The sequence below is a fragment of the Tasmannia lanceolata genome, unplaced genomic scaffold (assembly GCF_043159265.1).
Source record: "Tasmannia lanceolata isolate RefF3 unplaced genomic scaffold, GAP_Taslan_0.1 ptg000006l, whole genome shotgun sequence".
Taxonomy (NCBI): Eukaryota; Viridiplantae; Streptophyta; class Magnoliopsida; order Canellales; family Winteraceae; genus Tasmannia; species Tasmannia lanceolata.
Genome location: NW_027518683.1, coordinates 45529008 through 45543083, shown reverse-complemented (window position 1 = coordinate 45543083; position 14076 = coordinate 45529008). Strand labels below are relative to the sequence as shown.

Sequence of the window (14076 nt, the reverse complement as noted above, 5' to 3'; positions counted from 1 at the left end):
GATAGCAGTCACCCAAAATTGTCAAAGCTATTGTCTTCCAAAATAGTCAAAGACCAAAGCTAATTTCTTTGCAGTAGGAGGAGAATCTATAGATGCAGCAATAGAGTCATGATTGACTCTAGGATAAACACTATCAATGGAGGGCTATCCACCCTCACCTACTAGAATATGTTCTCAGATAGCTTGGAAAGAAGGATCTCAGCCCATACAGCTTGAAACTCCTCATGTTTTTCCATACCTGAAGTGTGTAAAGTTAAACCAGATTTAGGAGGGCTAGAAGTTAAAGTCAAGCGAGCCTTGGGTTTTCTTCGCAGGAGTGCGGGCGAGGACAGATTTAAACCAAGAATATTGCAGAAGAAAAATGATTTCACACGCGAGTGGAGGAGGGAAAGTGTGGTCCCTTTAGTTGGTTCTTTAATGGAAAAGCAAGAAAAATCGAGAATTAAAAATCCAAATCCAAGACATGATGACACTCGGTCTCTGCTCCCGATGGAAATTTTTCCAGCCTCGCTCTTGGGAAAGGTTCTTTTGAACCTTTTGTCAATAGGGTTGGTTCTGATAAAAATATAGAAAAAAAAGAGAAAAAGGAAAAGAGAGGAAAAAAGGAAAAAAAGAGGTCTATATTACTAAGGTTTCCTTGCTCCTAATGAAGATGGGATCCCAATATACCAATAGATTGGGAGTAGATTATCAGAGTCCGTTTTTATCACCAATTAGACCTGGGGGTATTTTGGGAATTAGAATAATGGGGGTCATCAGATTTCTGAGGCGGTCGAATCACCTCTCAGATATGGGTTTCCTTGGAATCTATGATGAGGATGACATGTCTTCTGCAAGCAGAGGGCGGTGATAGTACGTATCTTTGACGTTATCATAATTAGTTTCTTTGGAAAAGAAGTTTATTTATCAATATCTGCTTCAGTCGAGGCATTCTGGTTGTGGGGCCCAAGGGAGTGTCAGTCTAATAGCTTTTTGAGTAGTTTTAGAAGGACACATAATCCTTGTGCGTAGTTCAAGAATGCGATGTGTTTGGACTATGGTCACAATCCTAGGATAGTTTGGCCTCTGTCATGAATATCTAAAGGATGGTGGTCAGATGATCTCGGGGGATGAGTGAGAAAGGATAGGAATTATCACTCCCTTGATTTTCGGTTAAAGAGCTTCTCCTTCGCCCTCTTAATGGTTGAGTGGTGATGGTTCCTTTTGCTGGCTTCATGATTACCTCTATGGGCTAAACCAATCTCGATATAACCACCTCTTCGAGAATGGTTAGTGGGCCTATTACATGATTGAGGACGTCTAATTACCTACTTTTGGTTAGCAAAGGTGAGTGTAACCTTAAGTTCTTGATAATGGATGTTTCCTCCTCTTCCGCGGGTCCTAGAACTTTCAAGAGACGAAGGAGAGAACTCCTGGACCTTTCCGAATGGTTTGAGCACCGTCGATGGGTTCGAAGCTTACAATACAATAGGACTTTGGCCTCGACGAAAACCCCAACTCTCACTTAACTGGTTAAAAAGTCACTCAAACGTCAATGGCGGGATTTCCAGGTGGCTTATGAATGGTCGCTGAAGAATTTTTTCCGATCACAGGTACTTACAATTTAAAGGATATTTGTATAACAATTTACAAATTTCCTTTCTTTCAAGGCTGGTTGGATTTTGCAAATGATTTAAGGCGGTCAGAATGGGAGGTAAAGAAAAATCTTAGCCTCCGGAAAATAGCTGATTTGATTTCACTTCGGAAGAACCTTGTAGAAGAGGTCCCTTTCCCGCAGTTTGCCCTAGAATATTGGCCTGATGACATGGAACTGGAATTGGACATTGGAGTCCTATCAGTGGAGTTGAGCGTTGTGCTTGATAATTGTTGGGCTTAGGTATTTCGCTCTTTGTTCAAAAGGTTTTAAAAAGAAAGGGATAGACAAAGGAACAGAGGAAAGGATTATGTGCAGATTAGAATTAGGTGTAGTTCAAGGACCATGTGCAGTACAATAGAGGAAATGAATAGTTGGCTTTTTGTAACTTATTATGGTTACTTTTTAATTGGCTTCGGGTATGCCCTTGCCAATCTGTTAATATTTTGTATTGCAGGATGGGACTCTTGGTCACGAATGCCTTCTGAATATTAATGAAATTTGTCATCTTTCAAAAAAAAAAAAAAATTGTATAAAGAAATCAGATGATACATGTGCACCTCCTTCCACTTACATGTAAGTGTACTAACGTACTCGCTTAAGGATTTACTATGATTAGTTTGAAATATCTTCTCTCACATCTCCTATATCCTCGACATGTTGTGTTCATTGGAATGCCAACTTCTAACTCTGCCCTAGACACCCTTGGTTGTGTTCATGAACCTACAATTAGCACCAATGTGTGACTCGATGCTACTCCACAGCCATGTCATAAGTTATGATCCGATATTGAAAATTCGTAAATCAGATTCCAAAAATTTGAGCTTCTTTTCAATAATGACCGGAGATATTTCATATTGTTCGAAAGGACTGAAAAAGAGAATTGATTTTTCGTTAGAGTTTGAAGGAAAATTCAAGATCGATAATTTCTTAATTATGATTGGTTGATGTTACATCAAGGAATTAGCAATATTATTGCTTTTTTGTTTCCCAAAGATGGTTGTTTATCATGAGTCCAGAGGTGAAAGATGGAAGAACACGCTTATAATAAAAGCTATATGGTTTTCATATGATGACTTACGAACGGACTACTACGAATTATTTCAAACAAAACAAAATCCGGACTACTATAAGTTGTTGGCGATTGAAGATGCAAACTCCAGGGCAAGTTTTGTGCAACCAAGGAGGGGCTGACGCTACCAAAGTTCATGGAAAAGCCCATAATTCAGCAAAGATGATTTGAGAGAAGAAGAGAGCCAATATAGATGAAGCTATGATGTACCTCTCAAGAGCTTAATGAATAGCTATTAGTTTTCCCTATTGAGTTTCATCATGTTCCGGTCAAATTGTTGTCGTTTTATCTCTCCCTACGATTATTTGTGAAGATCCATTGGATTGCTTGTGTGATTGTCACTTCTCTGGCAATATTTCTACTTTTGGTGGAAACCCTTCTAGTGTAGACCAAGGAAAGTTTGCTTGTACTACCTGTTTACATTAGCCGTACGGCTTCTGACATCCAAAGATGCTCTCAAAGCCGGTATGAAAATGATTAGGTAATCTTTCCCTCTTTACATTGGAGCTTTTGTACCATGTTCGAAGCAAGAAAGAGAATTTTGGAGGGATGAATCACAAGAATAATGCCCTCATCATTACTTCTATTAAATATGAGGCTAGTCAGAGAATCTACAATAATTAGTCCTAATTTGTTCACCAACCATGTGTAAAACATAGAAAGTAATAAGAAAAAAACAGTGTCCTTAAGACTGCAAACAATCTCCAACTAGAAGAGTCTGGTGCCTGGAAATTATCTCTTTTAACTATGGATTGTTGTTTATTTTATTGAAGTCCAACATATTTAATTCGTCAGAGATTAAAAGTTAATCTTGCATATTCTTCAATTGTCCTTGTAGGTTGTTAAAGATGAAGTTATAGTCGATCTTGTGAGCCAATGCCGTTCCAACCAAAAAAAATTAATGCAGATGGTAAATTCAACTGGGTAAGTTCTCAGCAATGTAAATATTTTCCTCTTACTATTATTGAGATACTATCTTCATGTGTCTACCCAATTGGAAAATACTAAATAGGTTAGATTTTGTGTTTCAAAGGCTCAATTCTTAGTTTTGAATCTTTGGACTGGATGGGGGCAGTTTGTGATCTCTATGTGGAGCTAATCTACTAAAAAGAGATCATGCCTAAAACAAGTTTAATGATGTTCCAGGTGTATATGCCATCTGGTTTTGTATTTTCGTAATCCAATTCATAAGCTAATAAGGTACAAATGTTACCAATGTCTGGATATCATTTCACTGTGCATCTGTTTAAATTACTCTATAATTTGCTTCAACACTTTTTATAGAAGCTCCTAATGACTAGAAAGGTTTGCCAAAGTGAAATGGTTCATATTCCCCTTTTAACTCAGATCTAGCTAGTAATTTAACTATTTACTACAGATCATGTATATCTTTTGTCAAATTTATCCTTGTAGACTGTTAGCAAGACCGAGTATATGGAATGCAACTTTAGTAATGTAAGGAGGTGGGTTGAGGATGTAGTAAATATGACTGGACAGGAGGTACCTAAGAGGGATATCTTTTGCTATCTTGGTCAATTCTACATAAGGAAGGACAGATTGAAGCCATAGAATAAGAGCAGGTTGGTTGAAGTGGGAAGCTTGCCTCAGGAGTTCTGTGCGACCGTAAAATCCCTACCAAGATGAAGGGAAAGTTCTATAAGACAACTGTGAGGCCACCCATGCTGTACGGCTCAGAATGTTTGGCCACCAAGGAGCAGCATGTGCATAAGATGAGTGTAGCGGAAACACAAATGCTTCAATGGATGTGCAGCCACGCAAGGTTAGATAGAATTTAAAATGAAGACATTCGTAAAAGGGTGGTGGGGGTGGCACCAATTGAGGAGAAGATGAGAGAGCACCGCTTAAGATGGTTTGGACATATCCAAAGTAGGCCTTTGGATGCTCCAACGAGAAGAAGTGACTCATGCCAAGTTGATGTAGTAAATAGAGGTAGGGGCAGACCGAAAATGACTTGGGTAGAAGTAGTGAGGAAAGACTTGATGGCTAGGAACACAACGAAGAACATGGCCTTGGATGGGAGAGAATGGAAGAAAATGATCCACGTAGACGAACCCAACTAGGGCTAGGATTAGACTTAGTCAATTTGAGCCGGGTAGATTCCTTTCACCTTTTTTATGAAATTTTTCTAAAGGATTCATTTAGCCGATCCCAACTAGTTTGGGACAAAGGCTTTGTTGAGTTGAGTTGTAAACTGTTACCAATATAAAAAAATCCTTGTAGATTGTTCACTGTTGTGTACTGGCACAATGGCTTTCTAATTTGTACCATGTAAATCATTTCTTTGCCCCTTTAACTGAAGTTGTATGCCTAATGTACAATCCTTAGTGATACACTGAGTGACTCCATAACCATCTAGTCTTTAGTGTACTGTCGAGAACGTGCATTCAAGTTCCTTAATCCTGAATCCAGTCTAAAACCTTAACTAGATTCTGATCGAACCTTATACTAATGGATTGAAAGCTGAACGTTATACTAATGGATTGAAAGCTATTCTAGTTTTTAAATAGAATGTGTCGGTAATTCAAATCTTATGCCTTGGACAAGTCACAAGGCATTATGATCTAAACTGTTATTCATGTTATGAAGCATCTATGATTGCTGATGTGAATGCATTGTATCAATTTTTTTTCTTTTGGATGACATAGGTTATCAACTTTGTTATGTTTGCAGGGATGAAGACCTTCTTGGACAAGGTCTTACATTAAATGATAACCTACAAAGTCTGCTTGCAAAACACGATGCAATAGCCTCTGGTTCTCCTCTGCCACCCGAATTAATCGGCTCTAGCCACACGCCAAATATGTCTGGTGCACTTGTACCCATTTCTGAGCCTACTCAAGCTGTTGACTCTAGCCTTAGTGCTAATACTCCTGTTTCACCCATAGCTGTTGCAAGTGATCAGGCTGAAGAAGACGAAGAGGATGATGACTTTGCACAGCTAGCTCGCAGGTACAAACTATTCTTCTTGCCATTCAAAAAACAAAAACAAAAAACAAAAACTCATTATCATAATTTTTTTTTGGGTAGGTTAGCTGGGCGACCTCAACGTTGAAAAACAAAGCCTCAGCCATTGAGCTGCAAGCTATGTCACAAATATCATGATTTTATCGCGCCATTTCGATAAAACGACAAAATCCCGAACTAATCCCGAGATTTTAAAAATATAGCAATATTTTTCGTGTTTATCATAAAATATCGCAATATTATCCCGATATTTTTACCGTATTTTTATTTTATTTTATTTTTTTAAATTTTATATTTTTTTATATATTTTTCAATAATTTTATTTTTACTGTTTTCCCCTGTTATAAGCCCGAAAAATTAAAAAAAATTAATATATCCCGAGATTTTCCGGGACATAGGCTACAAGCCCAACCCCTCATTTTCATATCCATGCGACTGAAATCTTCAAATATAGTTTTCATGGGATGAGTTTCTTTCGTGATGTAGATGGAGCCTCTATTGCTTTTAATGAAGTTAGAAGGTCTGCTAATAGTGAGGCAGACAAGCTAGCTCGTGATGGAGTTGGGAGGCAAGGGTTACAGTTTTTCGACTTCCTCCCCACTTCATTTATTTGCTCTTGATGTATCCCCTTTTGGGTCGTCTTGTAGTTCTCTTTGACTGTCTCGGTCTCGGTCTTTTTTCATAAATGAAATTGCTACCATTAAAGAAAAAAAAAGTTTCTTTCGCGATGTAACAGTTTTTTTTTTTTTTTTTTTTTGGTCTCTACAGGCGCTCAAAAAGCAGGGTTGTGCCTTCCCAAAGCACATCTGCCGATACTAATGATAATGCTGTGTCGTTAAACACGGGTGGTGAAGCTTCGACCACAACCACAGCCTCGGGCACATCAGCTACCTTAACCTCCACACTGAGCAACGCATTGGCTCTACCGGACCCACCAACTCCAGTCAGGACTGCCTCTAAAGAGCAAGACATTATCGACCTTCTGAGCATTACATTGTCAACAAACTCAACATCACCCCATACTCCTCTCACGCCTCCCCCGGCTTCTAGCCAATCTGGGCATCAGGTACCAGTTTCCCCCAGTGCACAAGGTTATCCCCATGGTCCTCAGCAATATCCCGTAAACCAGGGACAGGCGCCCTACAGCAGTTATGTTGTCCCTTGGGCTCAACCTCAATATCAAGCTCAACCCCAACCTCAATATCAACCTCAATATCAGCCTCAACCCCAATTCCCCCAGTACTCATCTAGCTTCCCACCCCCACCATGGGCAGCCCATGTGAATCCCATCTATAATCCATTGCCCTCGGCCACTCCCTCATTTCAATCCTCTAATGCAAACACTGCTGCGCCTTACACACCCATGCATGCTACTAGACCTTTGCAGCAGTTCAATTCTTTTAGCTCAAGAGGAAATAATGCTCCGGCAATGCATGGAGAGACACGGGGGAGCCCCAAACCTGCCCATGTGGGCCCTTCAACTGCACATAGTTGGGATTCAAACAGGTTGTTTGAAGACCTGATTGATTTGAGGAATGCAGATGGCAGGGTTAAGACAGGTTCCTCCCACACTGGCTTGGGGGGACCACCCGGCCAAAGCATGCTGAGTGGAAGGAAGTGAAGTCCCTCAATGTATATGTTCTTGTACTGCTGTATCTGCGTGAGGTTCCTGGTGAACTTTCATGTGAATCTGTTGTAAATTTAGTCAGTTTGAAATGTATTTGGGAAAGTGTTATCCTACTTATACACACATTTATCATAAAAATGTACGTATATTTGCGTGCTCCCATTCTGTTGGTAAGAAATCTTTCATGTCTTTACTGAGTTGACTTAAATTAATCTCTCAACTTTCTGAGATATGGTTTGCCATGTTTTAAAATGTTGCCTACCAAAAAAATGTTTTAAAAATGTTTACAGTTTGCCATTCACCATCACACTAGTCTGTAATTGTAGCTCTCACCAGTGGTTTCCACAAGAACATATGCCGCCCTTGAATTGATGAAATCGACTCGCATCCCTTGCCACAATTTCTCGCCCTTCGATCTCTGATATAAACCTGGTTATTGTATGGCAATCGGCACACACCCGGAGATTCTTAACAATCACTATTCTAGTCCCTGGCGGTGTTCTGATAAGCCCTAGTCCGATAGCGAGTTTCTCGCTATGCCCAAGAAGAATCTCTTCCTTCAGATGCTCATCCACATTTTGCGCCACCATGTTTGTGTTGGGCACATACCCATGGCTTCTCATTCTCTTAATGAGACCCTCCAAGTAGTTACAGATCTCTTTGTAGAGAGGGTGAGATCTATCTCCTGACTCAAAAGCATGAACCCTTCTATTAATTTCAATCCATGTACACGCATTCTCTTTCCTTATTCCCCTATCCAACATCAGCCTTCTAACCTTTGCCACACCTTCCCAATCTCTAATCAAACCATAGAAATTAGACAGCAACATATAAGCTCCTGCTTGAGGCTTCAATTCAAGTACTTTGTCGCCAACACTCTTTGTTAGCTCTACATTCATGTGGAAACAACAAGAGCTGAGAAAAGCTGTCCACAGCTTCGCGTCCGTCTCGACAGGCATTCCGTTGATGAATTCATGGGCCTCTCGAAGCTGGCCGGCTCGCCCGAGGAGATCCACCATGCATGTATAATGCTCCATTGTGGGTTTAAGAGAGTATGTATGTATCATGGAGTCGAAGATTTTCCACCCTTCTTGTACAAGGCCAGAGTGACTACATGCAGAAAGGGTGCCTAAAAATGTTATTTGGTTAGGGACAAACCCTTTCAATTCCATTTGATCAAATGTTCTCAAAGCCTCCCTTCCAAGGCCATGTTTTCCATAACCCACTATAAGAGAAGTCCAAGAAATTATATTCTTGATTGGCATATTATCAAAGCTTTGGTTTGCATCCTCCATGCATCCACTTTTAGCATACATGTCAATGATAGCATTCCCAACTGGAATATATAACTCAAAACCATGACTAATTACCAAACCATGGATTTGTTTGCCATTAACCAAGGCCGCCAGGTCGGCGCAAACCGATAGAACACTAATCATGGTCGTTAGATCTGCCTTTTCTCCCTCTAATCGCATATTTTTAAAGAAAAACAAAGCTTTCCCGCCATTTCCGTTTTGTGCAAGGCCTGAAATCAAAGAATTCCATGATGCTACATCTCTCCGGGTCATGCCGTAGAAAAATCCGATGGCATCGGACGCTAGGCCACATCGACATAATCCGGCGATCATTCCGTTCATTAAGACCACATCTTTTTCGGGCATCTCGTGGAAAATCTGATGAGCTTCTTCGATACAAGTGCACTTAGAGTACATGTCAACCACTGATGTCATTAGGACCATATCTCTATTGAACCCATATTTCAAAATTATACTATGAGCTCCCCTTCCCTCATCTAAAGCTTGAAGTCTTCCACAAGCCTTAAGAACAGCTGAAAGAAGGAATTCAGTTATATCAACACCTGACTTGTGCAATTGATGGAAGAGAAATAGGCCTTTACGACCTTCTCCTTGATTGACAAGAGATGAAATATGCTTAGCCCATGAAAAATAGTTTCTTTGGAGCATTTTGTTGAACAGATTAATGGTAGAACATGTGACAGACCTCTTAACGTTCACCTGCAAAAAATTTATCAGAATTACGATTGATTGAAGTGATAATGTTGTGTAATGTGTGCAAGTGTTTAGTGTAATTTGGCCTCTTTAATACCTTCCACTTTTTGTATCTCAAACCATGAACGGTCCAGATCATGTTGACACCATGTGGGTGGTCCAGATCATGTTGACATCATGTTTCTCACCACTGTCAGCTTTAACTCCGGGCACCCACACCTTGCAATCGGAACACTTTCCATGTGAAATCAATCACCATTTGGAATCAGGAAGTTTTCCACGAGAACATTTTTCTATGCCTTTCCCTTCCTTTGTCACCACGTCATTACTTTCCATTTCTCAACAGTTCCCAGCATCCAAACAGACCCAATAGAGAAAATTTCTAAGCATCTTACGAGATTTTATAGTGTAAGCTCTTACAGTCCCTCATTTTTCAAATAGTATTGTACGGACCACACGATAGGATGATCCAAACCGTCCATGTGATGGGCCATAACGTAAATAGATTGTGCCCAAAAAGTCATTTCCATAGGATGACCCTAGCCCTCCGATCTATAGATGAACTATAAAAATGATTTTTATGGAAACCTCTATGGATTGGAGGGCTAGGATCATCCTATGGAAATGATTTTTTGGGCACCCTTACCCTAAGCATAGGATATTAAATCAAAGTTCATGTCTTGGAACATTAGAACAAAATGGCGTCACCGTATGCATTTGTAGATATTATTTTGTAATGCTATTTGATTCAAGAGTACCATAAACTGGGTTGAGGGTTTTACCTTTACAATATTTTTAGGGCGATGATATTGTCACCCCCCCTAAATTATGCATTCGCTCCCCTTTTGGCTTGATTTGACGTCAAAAAGCATTAATAAGGGGGGCGAATGCGTACGCAGGGGGGGTGACAATATCATCGCCCTATTTTTATTTCAACAACTCTCTGGACAGTTAAAGATGAAGTGTCCATTTGGTCTTTTGTTCAGTGAACACCCCAACTATTTTAGTTTGCTAGTGTTTGGCAACAAGTATTATTCGAACCTTCGGGAGATACCATATGTACTCTTGGGTAATGGTGAAAAGCATAAGGATCCAGAAAATATCATTCATGTTATGCACTTTCACAATCCGAATTAGTTCATATTTAAACATGCATGGCTCAATCTTTGGGACAAGTATATGACTACTGGGTGGGTCAACTAGGTAACATTCCTCTACAAAAGCTGACCCTTTTGTGCCTGTCCCGAAGGAACGGTAGCAAAAAGGCAATTGTGATTCATCGTAGGCAGCAAAGGCAAAGAAACCAAAAGATTTTGGGTGGTCACATCATTCACATCCATAAGTACAATTAGGACCCTTGGACCAAGGCAAGTAGCAAACTTGCCATCCCAAGGAACGAAGGGCACTCTACTTCTTAGGACACCTAACTGCACCACTAAATTGGCAATGACAACCAATAAGATCCAACACGGAAAAAAAGACCTAATAAAATGGTTAACACGCATAGGCATCTTAATGCAAGCCATGTAAGGCACCGGATTTGAATTGATAAGGAATAAACGGGGTTGGTTAGCTGCGCAATGGAAGAGGGCACACCAGCATGCACAATCCAAATGCCACTCACATATTAATGGGCGACAACCCATCTCTTCCTGGCTCTTTCACCTCTTAACTCATAACTATTTCTCTAATGGCATTTATTTGACTCAAGATAAGTATGCTAAGGGAGTTTGCATTCTTGCACATAGTTCATAAGAGCCCTGTTCCTTTTTCAATGCCGAATGGTTTGGATTCTTTTCTACCAGATGATCCACCACCGACATATGTACATTAATTTTTTGGAGCTAATTGTCTTTCCTGGAGTGCTAAGAAACAATTTACAGTCATTTGATCCAATGCCCAGGCTGCCTAATGGGCAATGACATTTGCCACAATGGAATTGACATGGATTTCATTTACCGTATGTGACATCAAATCATTTCTCTTAATTAATATCAATGCCTTAAACATGGTTGAATTCAATATTTTCACGCTTGGAGCAAGTATATTAACGTAGACCGCGACTTCATTACTGAGAAGTAGCCCATGTATCTCACTTGATTTGTTTCTTCACACCTATAGTTGGCCGATATTTTTACTAAGACTTCGATGAGTTTGAAATTCTTGTTAAATTAGGCCTGTAGCCTTCTTCTAGGTCCAGTTTGAGGGGCATATAAAAGGAAACATTATAAAAAGGAAGACTAAAGGCACAGCCACATGGAAACTCAAGATGGGACCCATAGGCACCTTCCCAAGCACATTCATGCAAAAGAGAAATCTAATCTTGACCTAGGTGGTTTACAATATCAAGATCTATAATTATTTGTAATTATCCATTTCCTTGTATTCATCTATCCTCCTCAATAGAAACAATCGTATATAATGAATATAAAACCCATCTATATCACCTATCTCTTTCCAATGTTTTGAGAAGAGACAAACCCAAAAACTTGTTTGCTTTTACCTTTAGGCCATGTTTGGCCGCTAGGAATTTTTTTTTTAATGATAAATCGGAGTCTCCAAGTGGAGATGAGGGTGAAGTTGCCTAAAATCAGAAAACAAAATCCAGGAAACTAGTGTCTCTGGTGATGACAAGTTCCTAAAAATCAAGAGAAGGCCAATCTGATTTTGATTAGAGTTTTTGGTTTCCTGATTCTTAGCCATATCTCATCACCAGAGACACTAGTTTCCTGATTTTGTTTATAATTTTTAGCGACTTCACCCTCATCTCTATTGGTAAACACCGATTTATCATAAAAAAATCAGATCGATCAAGTGTATGACATGTATTTAATTTACCCTATGTGACATCATATTATTTCTTTTAATTAATGTCAATGCTTTACACATGACTGAATTCAATTTTTTCACTCTTGGATCATGTATATTGAGATAGAATGCGACTTCATTACTGAGAAGTGGCCCATGGATCCCTCGTCACTTGATTTGTTTCTTCTCACCTATAGTTGGCCGATATTTTTACCAAGACTTTGATGAGTTTGAAAATCTTGTTAAACTGGGCCTTGGCCTTCTTCTAAGTCCAGTTTGAGGGGCATATAAAAGGAAACATTATAAAAGGAAGACTCTAAAGGCACAGCCACATTCAAACTCAAGATGGGACCCATAGGCACCTTCCCAAGCACATTCATGCAAAAGAGAAATCTAATCCTGACGTAGGTGGCAAGATCTCTTCACAATTGGTTTGTTGTTTTACAATGTCAAGATCGATAATAATTTGGAATTATCCATTTCCTTGTACCCATCTATCCTCCTTAATAGTTTCTAAATCATTTATACTCTTTATCTTCTGTAAACTATAAACAATCATATACAATGTATATAAAACCTATCTATATCGCATTATCTCTTTCTAACGTTTTGAGAAGAGACAAGCCCAAAAACTTGTTTGTTTTTACCTTTAGGCCATGTTTGGCAGCTAGGGATTTTGTATTTTTATTTATTTTTAATGATAAATCGGAGTCTCCAAGTGGAGATGAGGGTGGAGTTGCTTAAAATCAGGAAACAAAATCCAGAAAACTAGCGTCTCCGGTGATGAGAAGTTCCTAAAAATCAAGAAAAGGCCAGTCTGATTTTGATTAGAGTTTTTAGTTTCCTGATTTTTAGCCATATCTCATCACCAGAGACACTAGTTTCCTGCTTTTGTTTTTAATTTTTAGAGATTTCACCCTCATCTCTACTTGTAAACACCGATTTATCATAAAAAAGAATCAGATCGACCAAGTGTATGACATGGATTTAATTTACCCTTGTGACATCATATTATTTCTTTTAATGAATTTCAATGCTTTACACATGATTGAATTCAATTTTTTCACTCTTGGACCAAGTATATTGAGATAGAATGCGACTTCATTACTGAGAAGTAGCCCGTGGATCCCTTGTCACTTGATTTGTTTCTTCTCACCTATAGTTGGCCGATATTTTTACCAAGACTTCGATGAGTTTGAAAAACTAGTTAAATTGGGCCTTGGCCTTCTTCTAAGTCTAGTTTGAGGGGCATATAAAAGGAAACATTACAAAAGGGAAGACTCTAAAGGCACAGCCACATGCAAACTCAAGATGGGACCCATAAGCACCTTCCCAAGCACATTGATGCAAAAGAGAAATCTTTTTTTTTGAAATGGTAATTTATATATTGAAGGAAGAGAAACCGAGATGGTTCTCAATGATTACATTAAAAGATAAACAACAAAATAAAATGACTCAAGGGGGAAAATAGTCGAACCATTCCAGACCCAACCTAGGCACACCCGATCTCCTTATATGATTAAAAGCTATAGAAGATCCGAAGGTTAAGTCTGAGATCTCATCAAAGAAGGAGAGAAACCTCCATGGAGGGTCAACCTTTCTCGAGAGCCAACTGATCACATTTAAGGAATCACCTTTTACAACCACCTTATTATAGGAATCTTTATTCAGATGCTTGATGCCATGAAAAGCCGCCCTAACCTCCGCTTCACTAGAATCACATATGCCAATAGGACCAGAATAGGCCCACATGACCAAACCAGAAGAATCTCTGCATAGACCCCCAACACCTGAAGGACCCGGATTGCCTAAACAAGAACCATCAAAATTTAGTTTAATAAAATCATTAGGAGAGGCTTCCCACTTTTGTACAATCATGGATCTTCTCTCCCTATCATTGCACACTATCCGCCAACCCTCCCAGAGATCAAAAGCCGATACA

General features: G+C 39.4%; 2 protein-coding genes across 2 annotated transcripts in view; one reads left to right on the top strand and one right to left on the bottom strand.

The window, feature by feature from the left end:
• LOC143880362 (TOM1-like protein 6) overlaps positions 1-7547 on the top strand; it is a 51589-nt gene extending 44042 nt beyond the window's left edge. The window contains exons 7-9 of the mRNA XM_077383278.1: positions 3544-3629; positions 5397-5675; positions 6459-7547. Coding sequence (XP_077239393.1) covers positions 3544-3629; positions 5397-5675; positions 6459-7311 — 1218 coding nt within the window. The 3' untranslated portion in view covers positions 7312-7547. The remainder of the gene's footprint in view (positions 1-3543; positions 3630-5396; positions 5676-6458) is intronic.
• On the bottom strand, positions 6378-9681 carry LOC143880363 (pentatricopeptide repeat-containing protein ELI1, chloroplastic-like). The gene is made up of 2 exons (XM_077383280.1): positions 9424-9681; positions 6378-9332 (listed from the first exon to the last, which is right to left on the bottom strand). Exons 1-2 carry the CDS (start codon positions 9463-9465, stop codon positions 7647-7649), a joined length of 1728 nt encoding a protein of 575 aa, XP_077239395.1. The 5' UTR covers positions 9466-9681; the 3' UTR covers positions 6378-7646.
• Between the last annotated feature and the right edge of the window lie 4395 nt (positions 9682-14076).